Source organism: Lissotriton vulgaris, chromosome 10 (genome assembly GCF_964263255.1).
Source record: "Lissotriton vulgaris chromosome 10, aLisVul1.2, whole genome shotgun sequence".
Taxonomy (NCBI): Eukaryota; Metazoa; Chordata; class Amphibia; order Caudata; family Salamandridae; genus Lissotriton; species Lissotriton vulgaris.
Genome location: NC_141698.1, coordinates 605,712,172 through 605,724,909, shown reverse-complemented (window position 1 = coordinate 605,724,909; position 12,738 = coordinate 605,712,172). Strand labels below are relative to the sequence as shown.

The 12,738-nt window shown below is 43.6% G+C and overlaps 1 protein-coding gene across 1 annotated transcript in view; it reads right to left on the bottom strand.

The window, feature by feature from the left end:
* The window catches only part of NTAN1 (N-terminal asparagine amidase), a 366,637-nt gene that overhangs the window by 315,490 nt on the left and 38,409 nt on the right, over positions 1-12,738 (bottom strand). Inside the window, exon 4 of the mRNA XM_086941444.1 lies at positions 2,930-3,038. Coding sequence (XP_086797570.1) covers positions 2,930-3,038 — 109 coding nt within the window. The remainder of the gene's footprint in view (positions 1-2,929; positions 3,039-12,738) is intronic.

The window sequence follows — 12,738 nt, the reverse complement described above, 5'->3', positions numbered from 1 at the left end:
GCAAGAAGTAAACCAAACAAAATATATTCAATCAAAAACATGTGGCATATGTGAGATCTTCATACTCACAAGACAAATCAAAACTTTAGAGACCCAGAGAGCGGTTAATTCTAGGAGGGTCAGAGGAAATATCATACTGGAGAAAATAAAAAGTTGAAGCACTTCAGATAATTCTATCAATAAGGCACAGACATAGAAGTAACAGAGAGGCAGATTACACAAACACGGAACAAATATTCTACACACCTTTGTCAAGTATGCCTGTGTTTCCCCATTGAAGCCAGCACCATTCACATTGACAATGCTGGTTACCTATAGGGTTTACTAACCTCTGCTATTGTTTCAATTTTGTTACTTTACCAGCGTGTTGGCATTGTACGGAGCAGAAATCTTAGACATCATCATCTTCCCCTCTGTCCAGCACCGTAACCTACAACCCTCATCAAGTTCAACCTCGTCTGCCAACTCCAGCACAAAGACAATGAAAGTGTCAGTTGAAACTATTTTCATTACTCAGGGAATCCAGCAACGAATCACCAAAGGCACCGATTCCCAGGGAAACACCCTCAACCTTATTCGGCACCAGTCAAAATCTGCTGCAGGGACTGAATATTCTTGGACTGGATGAACCACTTTGCAATCCCTTTCTCCTTACTTAATACTACTCCACTCCCTCAAGGAAAACCAGGGAAAAACTCACATTGGACTACTTTAAAGCTCCCCATAGGTGCCCTTCAAGAAGATCTCATCAACCTGTTGAAAAATATGCAACATAGAGAAAAGGCAGCGGGCCATAGATTGCTGCACCCTTTACGTGTTCAAGGAAATTCATTGTCAACAATTCAATTCCTATTTGCATGCACTCACTACAAGCATTTGCTGCCAAGGTGCAACCCTTAAATTAAGGGTAGTACAGGAATACAAAATAGAGGTGCACTACATCAATATAGTCATATGAACTAACGGTCCAATTCAAATTACAGAATGTGTTAAATTCTTCGCTTTCTTTTTTTTTCTTAAAAACATCACACATATACAGCGAAGACAGACAATGTTTTTTTCCATAAAAACGTCTTCAAGGCACATTGAATATTAATATCTAATTCTCCAATCCGGGTACATCAAAGGGCCTACACTCACAGTTCTACTGAATTCACTTAGTTGGTGGTCTAAATCAATCCAACCTACTGCCACGCCAAATCTCTTTATATTTTCCAATCCTCCACTATTATCTATTGATCAGTATTCATTAATCTCCATGTCATGGTACTGCATCATAGAAGATCCGGCCAATCGTCCCTGCACTGGCACTTCAGTTAGTGCTGATAGCCACACAAACCCGTCCCCTTCACTTCCCGTGAAGGGGAGTAACAACACAAGAAAAGGAGACAGGTTACTGGGGCTATCGGCACGAATTGAACACAACAAAATTAGTTGGCGGTCTTTCCTGTTTACGTGTGATGTTTTTAAGAAAAGAAAAGAAAGTGAAGAATTGAAAACATTCTATCATTTGAATGGGACTTTTTGTTCATAAGACAATATTGATGTGGTGCACCTCTATTTTGTATTTATGTTGAAAACTATTTAGACCACATCATATGTCGACACACTTCGCGAAGTCTACAACACAAGACTGAAAATTCATTTAGCACTCAACACCTCATTTAGAATGCCATCCTTTAATCTCTGCTGTTCCCAAGAACTCTATGACAACAAGGTTCTGTGCTTTTTTGACTGTTTTGACCCACATGAATCTATATTGTTCTATACCTGTGAAGAGCTCTGATACCTTTGGGTCTAGCTAGCGCTATACAAAAATCAAAAATAAATAAGGGCATCACACATAGATGGGAAAAAAACTGAAATTAACCAATGACTATACCCACTAAAATCACTCTACTCTGTATGCACAGCCCTCGTCATCCAAATCAAAGCACTCTTTTACAGAACCACCAATGGAGAAAAGCATTCATTTTTCAAAGCAGGCAGCACTGCATCAATCCACTCCTAGATGTTTCCAACTCTTAAGTAGTTAACAAGTAAAAAACATCTTTGCTGATAACACTGGTAACATTAGATCCAACACCAACAACAAATACACAGCTTTTTCTCTAGTTCCAATCTCCCATCGTTCCACCTCCATGCAGACAACCACCTCCTGCATAAAGAGCTCATTGACATCCTAAGCTCACTTAAGGCAACCTTAAATAAAGGTGACATCCTGCCATCAATCACTATGAAATATTTTCAAGACCATGCACTCCCTACCCACTTCTCAAAGTGATAAGCTTCTTCCCTCTGCAGAGGAAATCACCACTGAACCAAAGCAACCTCACCATCGTCTGCCACATCTCCTAGCTGCAATCACTGAGAAAACAGTATTCACCCCACTACAGGAGATGATAAAAAAACACTATCATTTTGTTAATGTCGTAGACCTGGCTGTGACTCTAGATATTCTCTAAAACTACACAGAATTATGCATTTCCTGAGAACAATGTCACCTAGTGCAAGCTTATGCACTGTGGGTTTTTCCTTGATAAAATGTTTAGCTGGCCTCTTTAAGATGAGGACTATCCAATCGTCTTCTTATAACTGGAGAAATTAATTGTTTCAATAACTCAAGATCGTGTCACATACGATAGTCATGATCTGCCTTATGGCAGAATAAAGAGTTAAGGTTTCCTACCAAACAGTTCTTTTCACTCATCAGAATATTAAGCAGATATTTGTACGGTGCTGAAAAAAGACCAATTAAAGCACCAAAGTAGTGGAAAAACATAATGTTCATTCTAATTTGTTTATTTTCAAATACAATCCATGTTCTTTTTTTAGATTTCTGATAAATTAACAGTTCAACAAACCCCATTATGTTAACTACAAATTAAAATGTTACCAAAATCATAAAAATAATTAAGAAATGCCTCACCTTCCATCCGCTGCATTGCTAGAAAAAGACTTCACACTACTTGTTATTGTTGTTACCTCTGCTTTCGTATCTGAACCATCTAAGTGGGCTAAACATGTAGCCCCACTTCCTAAAAAAAGTACAATAGAACATTAGCTGAATGGTACAAGTACTTTGGCCAGTCAACAAAGCTAAAATAAGTGAATATCAACATAGACTGTAAAGCTGGGAAAAGTACATTTTCTTGGACAAAAGGTGACATTCAAGCCAAAAAGATGGACATCTCATTTATACATCAAGAATGGTTTGAAGTGTACTACATTAGACTACTGCTCTCTCCCAGCACTTGAGACTTTCTCAGTTAAGCTTTTTGATCCTTCTGTCACTCACTGGAATCTTTTACTGGCTTACAGACAGGGGGTGAAGGTTTATTATCTGCTAGCCTCTGGAACTTTGCAGGCTAACGTGGAGGTAGCCCATATACTTGTTTAGGGTGATTTTAACCTTCACTTTGATAATTCAGCATTAACAACTCCTGCCAAGGATACAGATGGTTTATCTATAACTAACCTTTCTATGCGTTTCCCTTCTTACACAGACTAAAGAGCCTGTGTTGGACATGAATTGTTCCAGTTCATCCCTATGCCAGCCTTATCCACTATCCCAGTTCTGAAATCTGACCACTACTGAGTTCCATTTTCTTGTTATTACTCAGAGGTTGTCACAGCAAATCACCAGCCAGCACCTGTAGTGGAGAACCGTAAATGGAAAAAGGTCATAGTCAGAGCACTGTCTCCTTGTGTATTCATGGCATCAATTCCTTCAGTCTATGACCCCAACTATCCCTGGATAACTATAATAGACATACTAGCTTAGCTCTGGACAAGCTAGTGCCTGTGATGAAGAAATCTCACACATAGGACTGCCCCACTGCTGTTGGTTGTCAACAGATCTTAGGGAACATAAGCGTTCCCTTTCCAATCTTGAAAACCTGTAGCATTGCAATTACAATCCATCACTAAAAAACTGAGGCTTTCAGTCTTAATCATGCATATAAATGCAGCAATAAAACACATGAGGCTGCATATTTCTCAAACAAAATCTTTAACACTCCTTATATGGCAGCACCCAGGCTGAGTGATCCTTCTCCTTAAATATAATCTCATCAAAGATTTATTTGAGAGTAAAATTACCATCATTTCTTACTTCCGCATTGGTCACACATCCATGCTCTCCGTCTCCTTTTAGGTAGTTTCTTTATCTACCCATATGACATTTTTTATCAGTTTTGCTCTATTACCATGGCTAATGTTTCATCCTTGATTCGCAGTAGTAAATCCTCATGGTCTTCTACGACTCTTAAGGACTTTCTATTAGGATAATCTCAGCCTAGTGCCATACTTAATGTCACGGACTAATATAAGAGATGTGTTAATAGTTTGAAGTCCACATGTGACAGTGCTCTTCTAAATAAATCTTTGTTGGACCCTGATGATATGGCTAATTATCGCCCCCATTTTACATCTTCCTGATCTGGCTAAACTCTTGGAAAGAGTGGCATATCATCTGCTGAAAAAAGCATGGTTGAATAGAGCTAATCAGCTTTTACATCCTGTGAAGGTCAGTTTTTGCCCTGGTTACAGCACTGGGATTGCAGCAGTGAGTGAACTGTGTCATTGTGCTGACAGTAACATTCCTGCCTTCCTGATTTTATTGGACCTCTCAGAAGCATTTCATATTGTGAACCACTAGAAACTGCTTGCAAGATTTGACAACTTGGGTGTTGAAGATAAAGCACTGTCTTGCTTCTCTGAATTTCTAATGGACAGAACTCAACCACTGGCTCTTTCCTGCTTCTTCCTTTTGGTCAGAACTGAACTTGGGGAGTCCGTGAGTGCTCCATGCTGTCCCCTCTTCTCTTCAATCTCTACATGAACCCCTAGACTCATCTAATCCAGTCCTTTAGTTGGGGAATACATATGTAGGCAGATGACTACAAAGTTATCCTGAAACTTTTCTGGTGATGTTGCCAGCATTGCTACTCTTTTACACAGGAGCTTGGAAAGGTCAAGAGCTGGATGTAAAATTCAATGGAGCCAAGGCAGTATGAGACCCTTCCTATTTATGGGATTACAGTTCTGGCCTCCGTCTCTAGATTTCTAAGCCTACTCGTAATCCCTATTAAAATTCTTGGTGTTAAAACTGTCTATTCTCGAACACGCCAATGCTGCAGTCAGCCTGAGTGTTTTTCCAGCTTTGTATGTTAAAATGCATACTGTATTGGTTTACCTTTTCTCATTGTGTAAATTTAGAATTTCTAGAAGTAAGTGCTTTTATACTACTATACTGTGTAAAGGGAGATGTATTCAAATGCCACGGCAAGGGTCAGATTTGGCCGGGTGGAGAGCTTACGGCACCGTTTAGAGTGGAGCAGGGGGTCAGACAAAGTTGTGTGCTGGCCCCCTTCCTCTTTACCTTGTACACAAATGGTCTAGAACTGGCTATGCTGAAGGGGGCCAAGGACCTACCTTTAATTCAACAGCGTCCAATCCCCGCTCTCCTCTATGCGGATGACGCAGTAATCATTGCCCGAACCCCTATTGAACTTCAACGTTCACTGGCCCGTTATAACTTATTTATGTATGGTTTAGACTTGAAGATTAATGCAAAAAAAACTTTTACAATGAATTGCGGCCAAAAAAGCAGGAAAAGTCTGGTTATCCGTCTTGATAATAATAATATAGATAACTCTCCGACATATCCATATCTTGAGGTGCCGGGTTTTTAGGAACCCGGTAGTGCCAGGGGAAAACACCCGAAGACCTCTTGAGTTCTTCCTGTTCTGGACCACAGAAACACAGAGTCTTCTAGGTGAAGTCAAAGATCAAGTTTTATTGGCTGCAACCAAGTAACAAGCGTCCTAGAAGTACAACAGCACGGTGTGTAGATTCTCAGGAGACTGTTCGTTTTTACAGAACCAGCCTCCTCCTTTTATACAAAAATAACAGCTGCAGGCAAGAATTCTTTAGTTTACAATACGGTCATACACATATTTCCAAAACAATAAAAAAGCAAAGTCATGATGGCAAACCCACATTTTCGATGTCCAGTTTGTGATAGATGACCCAACTCGGCCCAGAACTACCATCAGATATCGATGAAACCCCAATAAAATCGGGCACCTCCTCATCGTAAAACCGGCCATAAACAAGAAACATGGACAGGTGTATGTGTGTGGATAACATGATTTGTATGTAGTGAATGGTTTATGGCATGTTGTGCCTTGATGCTATCTTGCTCGGCCACTGGGCGAGGAACTGCCCGAACAGGTTTGGCTGGAGGCAGTGGAGTCAGCTCGGCCAGGTCATGGGGAAGTCAGCTAAGGTGGACGTGTCCTTTCAGATCAAACTTGGCCTTAATCAATTGACTATATGAGGGCAAGCCACAAGATGGATGCCGTTCACAAAATGGAACCCGAGGGTTCGAGACGGAAACCATGATTTAAGGGTGATAGCATCACTCAATCACGACGCAAATGAATAGGGATAATGTCCTAATCATTACCGGTCTGCCGACACCAAATTTGTCAGGGTCACAGAGGGACACCGTCAGTCACGTTATCTGATAGCGACCAACCCACGGGACCCGAGTGTAGTGAGGGAACACCAGTGCTTTACAGAGTCTTGACTGTGCTCGGTGCTCGGTAGATAGTGAGGTTAAAGGGGGGGTTTAGGAAGGTAGGTAGTGTTGGAAGGGACAGGAAGGTGCGGAGCAGACTATTTACACTATTTAACACAGGCCCCCTTGCCCTTGACCCAAGCTGCCCAACGCCGCCGTACCTGTGACAGCCACACTCCTCCCTCGGGAGTGTGGCACGGCGGTTCGCCGAGTCGTTGGCCTCCTGGCTTTCCTCCGTCTCCCGCTCTCACTCTTACAGTCTCCTCTCGTCCTCTCCTCGGCTCTCCGTCCTCCTCCCGATCCTCGACTCTCCTCTCTCTCTCCACTTCCTCCTGGGTGTAAACACACCCCGAATAGAGTGCTTCCTGGCTTTTCTCCAACCCGGATCCGCCTACGTCAGGAGGGGGCGTGGTCTTCTCATCTGTGAAGGCCCAGTTAAAGGCGCCCTCCTCTATTTCCTCCCTGTCCTCGGAAATCTGCGGACTGGTGTCCCATCCGGACTGAGGAGAAGGAGGGGAAGTATCAGCAACGATCCACCATGGTACCGGAGTACCCCTTTCCACCCCGTTACACTCCTCCCCCCCTGGATTCTCCCGATTGGGGAGAATAGGAGTCCTGGACAGGTAGTCCGCATTACCGTTCTCCACTCCCTTTCTATGCACCACCGTAAAGGCGTAGGGCTGTAGGAAGAGGAACCATCGTAAGACTCTCTGGTTTTGGGACTTGTTTCTCTGCATCCATTTGAGGGGAGCATGGTCTGTATACAGTATGAAGGGCTGCCCTTCTACATAGTATCTTAGTTTTTCTACAGACCATCGTATTGCCAGGCATTCTTTTTCTACGGTGGGGTATTTGCGTTCTCTGGGGTGTAGCTTTCTACTAATGTACAGAACCGGATGCTCTAACCCGTCCTCCCCCTCTTGGGACAACACTGCTCCTATCCCGGTATCAGAAGCGTCCGTAGCTAGGGTGAACGGTTTCCCAAAGTCCGGGGGGATCAACACAGGGCTGGAGGTGATCGCGTTCTTTAGAGTCTCAAACGCTTTTCTTGCTTCCTCAGGGGGTGGTTTTCCAAGGCTGTTCTTTATATTCTATTTCAGGAGGTCTGTTAACGGGGTAGCCACGTTTGCAAAGTTCTCAATGAACCTCCTATAATAACCAATGAGACCCAAAAATGCCCTTAAGTCTCTTTTTGTGGAGGGAAAAGGGGTATTGGTTATGGCTCTGATTTTTTCCTCCTGTGGGGCTATCACACCCTCACCTAGCATGAACCCCAGGTACTTGACTTTGGGGAAAGCTGCTCTGGACTTTTTAGCGTTTACGTGAAGTCCCGCATTTTGTAGGGCATTAGGACATTGGTAATGTGAATCCGAGCTATTCACATTACCAATGTCCTAACTGCCCTACAAAATGCGGGACTTCACGTAAATGCTAAAAAGGGGATACGCTTCCACCCACCTGGAGAAGGCGCAAACAACAACAAGCACGTACTTCAGATTGTTGCACCTCTCCATGTGGATGAAAATCGAGCTGCAAAACCTCGACCGGATACGTTGGAGGCGCAAAATGACCAGCTGGAGTTGGAGTTCCCCTACCGGGATTGTACTTCAAACACACCATACAGTTCTTGACCAAGTTCTCTGCACATTTTGGGATGCCACTATTCTGCCATACTGGGGCCAACAACTTACAGATTCCTTTCGCACTGATGTCAGCCATCCCATGAGCCATTGTCACCACTGCAAGTACATACGCGTCGGGTAACAGCCATCTCTGATGCTCTGACAATTCGACCCAACAACCATTCGCATCCAATCTACCCTTGCTTTCTCTCCATTCATTCACCTCTTTCTCAGTGGCCTCGGACTGTATAGACTTCACACTTTCAATAGTGTCCTCACACATACCCACATCAGCGATCCATCTTGCAGGACCTACAACATACATTCGACTCATTGTGTTCCTTGCAGTCTCTTTCGCAACTTCATCTGCAAATGCATTCCCACGACCAACATCATCTTGAATCTTTCTGTGTGCACTGCATTTCACAATCACAACTTGTAGTGGCAAGGTCAGTGACTCGAGAAGCTCGTTAACTAGCTGACCATGTTGTATTTTTGCACCATGCGACGTCAGGAACCCACGTTCACGCCACAATCGTCCAAAACTGAGAGCCACGCCAAAGGCGTACTGGCTGTCTGTATACACATTCACTCGTTTTCCTTTTGCCAACACACACGCTCTTGTAAGTGCAATTAACTCTGCTGCTTGCGCAGAATTATGCGGGATCCGTGCAGTTTCTACAATCGTGTGCAATGTTGTCACAGCATATGCTGCAGTCGTATCACCATTTGGCAACTCGAAGCATGAACCATCAACCCATAAAGCATCATTACATTCAGGAAGGGGAGTGTCCTGTAAGTCTACTCTCCCTTTTGTCTCTTCTTCTGTCCTAAAACAGCAATCATGTTTTTCGACCTTATCTGTCTCTGTTGGAATGGGCAATAACGTGGCTGGGTTGAGTGTATCGCACCTCTTTATGTGTATGTGACTCGCTAACAGTGTCAGCTCATAACTTGACAGTCGAGCACTAGTTAAGTGCTGTGTCCTCGTTCTGTTTAGCAAAATATCTACTGCATGTGGGACCATAACGATCAGTGTATTATTCATTACTAATCCAGCAGATTGTCGAATACAGACAGCTGCTGCAGCAGTGGCCCTCGAGCAACTTGGTAATGCCTTAGCTACAGGGTCTAGAGTCGCCGAAAAGTACGCGCATGGGCGCTGTTTGTCCCCAAAGGATTGTGTCAGGACTGATAATGCGCAACCTTCCTTCTCATGGACGTATAATGTGAAAGGCTTACTGTAGTCGGGGTTGCCCAACACAGGAGCCGAACACAATGCATCACGCAACTCGTGAAAACTTTTCTGACAATCTTCAGACCAAGGCACAGGATTGGGTGTATCTTTACAGATTTGTGCCAGCAAAGGTTTGGCCAACAATGAGAAGTTCGGTATCCATTGTCTGCAATATGATGTAATGCCCAAGAAAGCACGCAATTCTCTCTGTGTCCTTGGGACACTCAATCTTGCAATTGCCTGTATTCTCTCTGGGGTCAGTTTCCTTCCCTCCTTCGATAAGATGTGACCTAAGTAGGTCACTTCTTGTCGACAAAACTGCAATTTCGAAAGAGAGACTTTGTGCTTCATGTGACATAAATGACGCAACAACGACAATGTGGCTTCCTTGCAAATCTCTTCAGTATCTGCAGTGACCAGCAAATCGTCTACGTACTGAATGAGAGTCGCACCATCAGGTAGAACAATCGTGTCAAGTTGTGATTTCAGAGCCTGACTGAATATAGATGGACTTTCACAGTAGCCCTGAGGAGCGCGTTTGAAGCAGAAGCTTCGACCTCCTAAATTGAAGCCAAAAATATCTCTGCTCTCCTCAGCAATAGGGATGCTGAAGAAAGCATTCTTTAAGTCAATCACCGAGAACCAAGTGGCTGAAACTGGAACCATAGTCAATAGGGCAGTAATATCGGGAACAACTGGAAACTGTGACACAACAATCTTGTTCACTTCTCTGAGATCAATCACAAATCTGTACACAGGTGGCTGTGAAGGATCAGTACGCTTTAAAACAGGCAAAATAGGACTGTTACAATTTTGCCTGTTGTCTCTTCAATGACATCTTTCTCAATCAGATCGTAAGTGATCTCTAACAACGCCTTTTCACATTCGCTAGAGATCTTGTATTGGGGAATACGTGGCAACCTAACATTGGCTCGCAATGTTATGACATATGGCGCTATCTCCAAAAGACCCACATCGTTAGAACCAGTAGCCCAAAGTATATCTGGAAGAGATGACAATTCAGTTGAAATATTCTCTTTTGACAAATACATTGGGGAAATCACTTTCTTACCTAGGGTAAGTTGTACTCCCGAAGGAGAACAGTACAAAGTTGCATATAATCTCTTTAACAAATCCAAACCTAACAAATTTCGCCACAACCTGTTGTAAGAATGAGGGGTGCTTCTAATTGATATGGGCCAACAGAAAGGGGCATAGGACTAGAAATCGGGTTTCTAACCGGGGCGCCAGAAAAACCTACTGAAACATTCATTTCGCCAGACAAAGGTGCGCCAGGAAGTTTTGAGTGCATAATAGAATTTTTTGTAGCACCAGTATCCAGCAGAAAAGGTTCAGACACTCCTGATGTAATCACCTCAACATAAGGTCCATTCTGATCTACTGGAACTGAAACAACTCCCTCTCTTTGTCCATGGCTGTCCTTGCAATTATTACCCTCGTTCTCGTTTTCTGCATAGTAATCATCAGCATAGTACTGAGCTGACCTAGAAGACGCATTATTTTGTTGGTCAAAGCTGTTCAAGGAATTTTGAGGCGGAAAAGAAGTAGTATTCTGGGGGAAATTCCCACGGCCCCTACCCCTAGGAGCCTGTTGAACACCTCTACCTCTTGCACCAGAAACACCATTTAAACGCCGCAATAAAGCTGGACAACTATTCTTGAAATGACCCTCTTCCTTGCAATACGCACACTGATTTGGACCATACGGGAAACGCTGTTGAGAAGACTCATTTTTTTGTGAGTTTCTCGAATACTGCTGTTGTTGCTGATAATCAGGCTGACTAGTAGTGCGAGGCGGATAGGCTTGCTGGAGAAGGACTTTAGTTTTCAAATCTTTAGTCTTTTTGTCTGCCTTCTCTAACTCGTCTTTGCGCCTATTTTCGTAGTACTGGGCTGTGGCTAACATCCGCGCTGACGTGGAAACAGCCCAAGCACTCTCTGAATTTTTCAATTTATTACATAGTTAAGGAAGCAGATTATGCACGAACTTGTCTACAAACAATCTTTGGCCACCCTCGGTAGCCATATCCTGTCCATTGTGGTCGACGAAAGTCTCTTCAAACCTCGTGAAAAATTCAGACACATTCTCATCTTTCTTCTGCTTGCACGCAGACAACTTGTCCAAATTCACACTTAATTCAGGCATTAAAGTTTTCATATATGTGATCATTCTACCAGGAAGTTCAGCTACTAAAGGCTCGGGCTTAGAGCCACCAACTTGTCTAGCATCAGCAGCAGTAATATTAGCCCACGTGTCACCTAATTCTGGATCATGATCTGCATGACGAATCTTACTCCATAAGGGCTGTGGGACAACATTCCCAAACAACATGTCTACATCCGCTAAATTCATTATACATGAGCTGGCAGTCTGTGATAGCTCCTTATAATACCCTGCAGGATTTTTGCGAGGATCAAGCAATGTCTGCTTCAGTGCTAAAACTTCAGATATTTTCCAGGGGACATGTACCCATACACGCTGGAAATGTGGCAGAATTGCTGGATTCGCATTTGCGTCACCTTCCCTCCAAACTGGAGGAACTTCTCTCATGGGGTACTGTCGCGCCTTTTTCCTACCTGGCATGTCATTCTCATACAGTGACCTAGAATTGTTCCCCTTACTCCTGTAAGATAACAACAGATCTATTGCTCGTTCAACATCGGCACCTACAATCATGCCTTCATAGAACTTGAAACGCATACGGAATAATTCCTTCATGTTGCGTTCTGGATCATTTGTCTTCAAATCTTCGCAAAGATATACACACATCTCTTCGAATACATATCTCTGGGTGGGTGCGTCCCACTGACGGAAAACTTCCATAACAGACTGTACATCATACTTTACAGTATCAGTAACCCATTTGCGTGCTAACTCATTCAGCACTTCTCTTTCCTGATAATCAGGCAGTTGACTACGCAACTGTCTACGTCCTGTGTTAGGGGTCGTCTTAGGCGACCCAAAGAAAGGTGAGAACAGACCAGTGACAGTACTTGCCACTCTCTGTCGAACAGAAGGAGAAGCTTGCGGAGAGGCAGATGTGCCAGAAAAGACAGGCTGATGTAAAGAGGAAGTCAAGGCAGTGGCAGAGGAAGTCGAGGCAGTGGCAGAAGTAGTATCATGATAAACAGTTGGAGCAGTAGGCAAAGCCGCAGAAAAAGCAGACAGAGTATGTAGCAAAGGCGGCGGCCCTTGAGAGGGCTGCGCCGGAGAAGTAGGAACCAGTTGAAGAGGAGCTGGTGCTTGTGTAAGAACTGGAGTTCATGCGCCG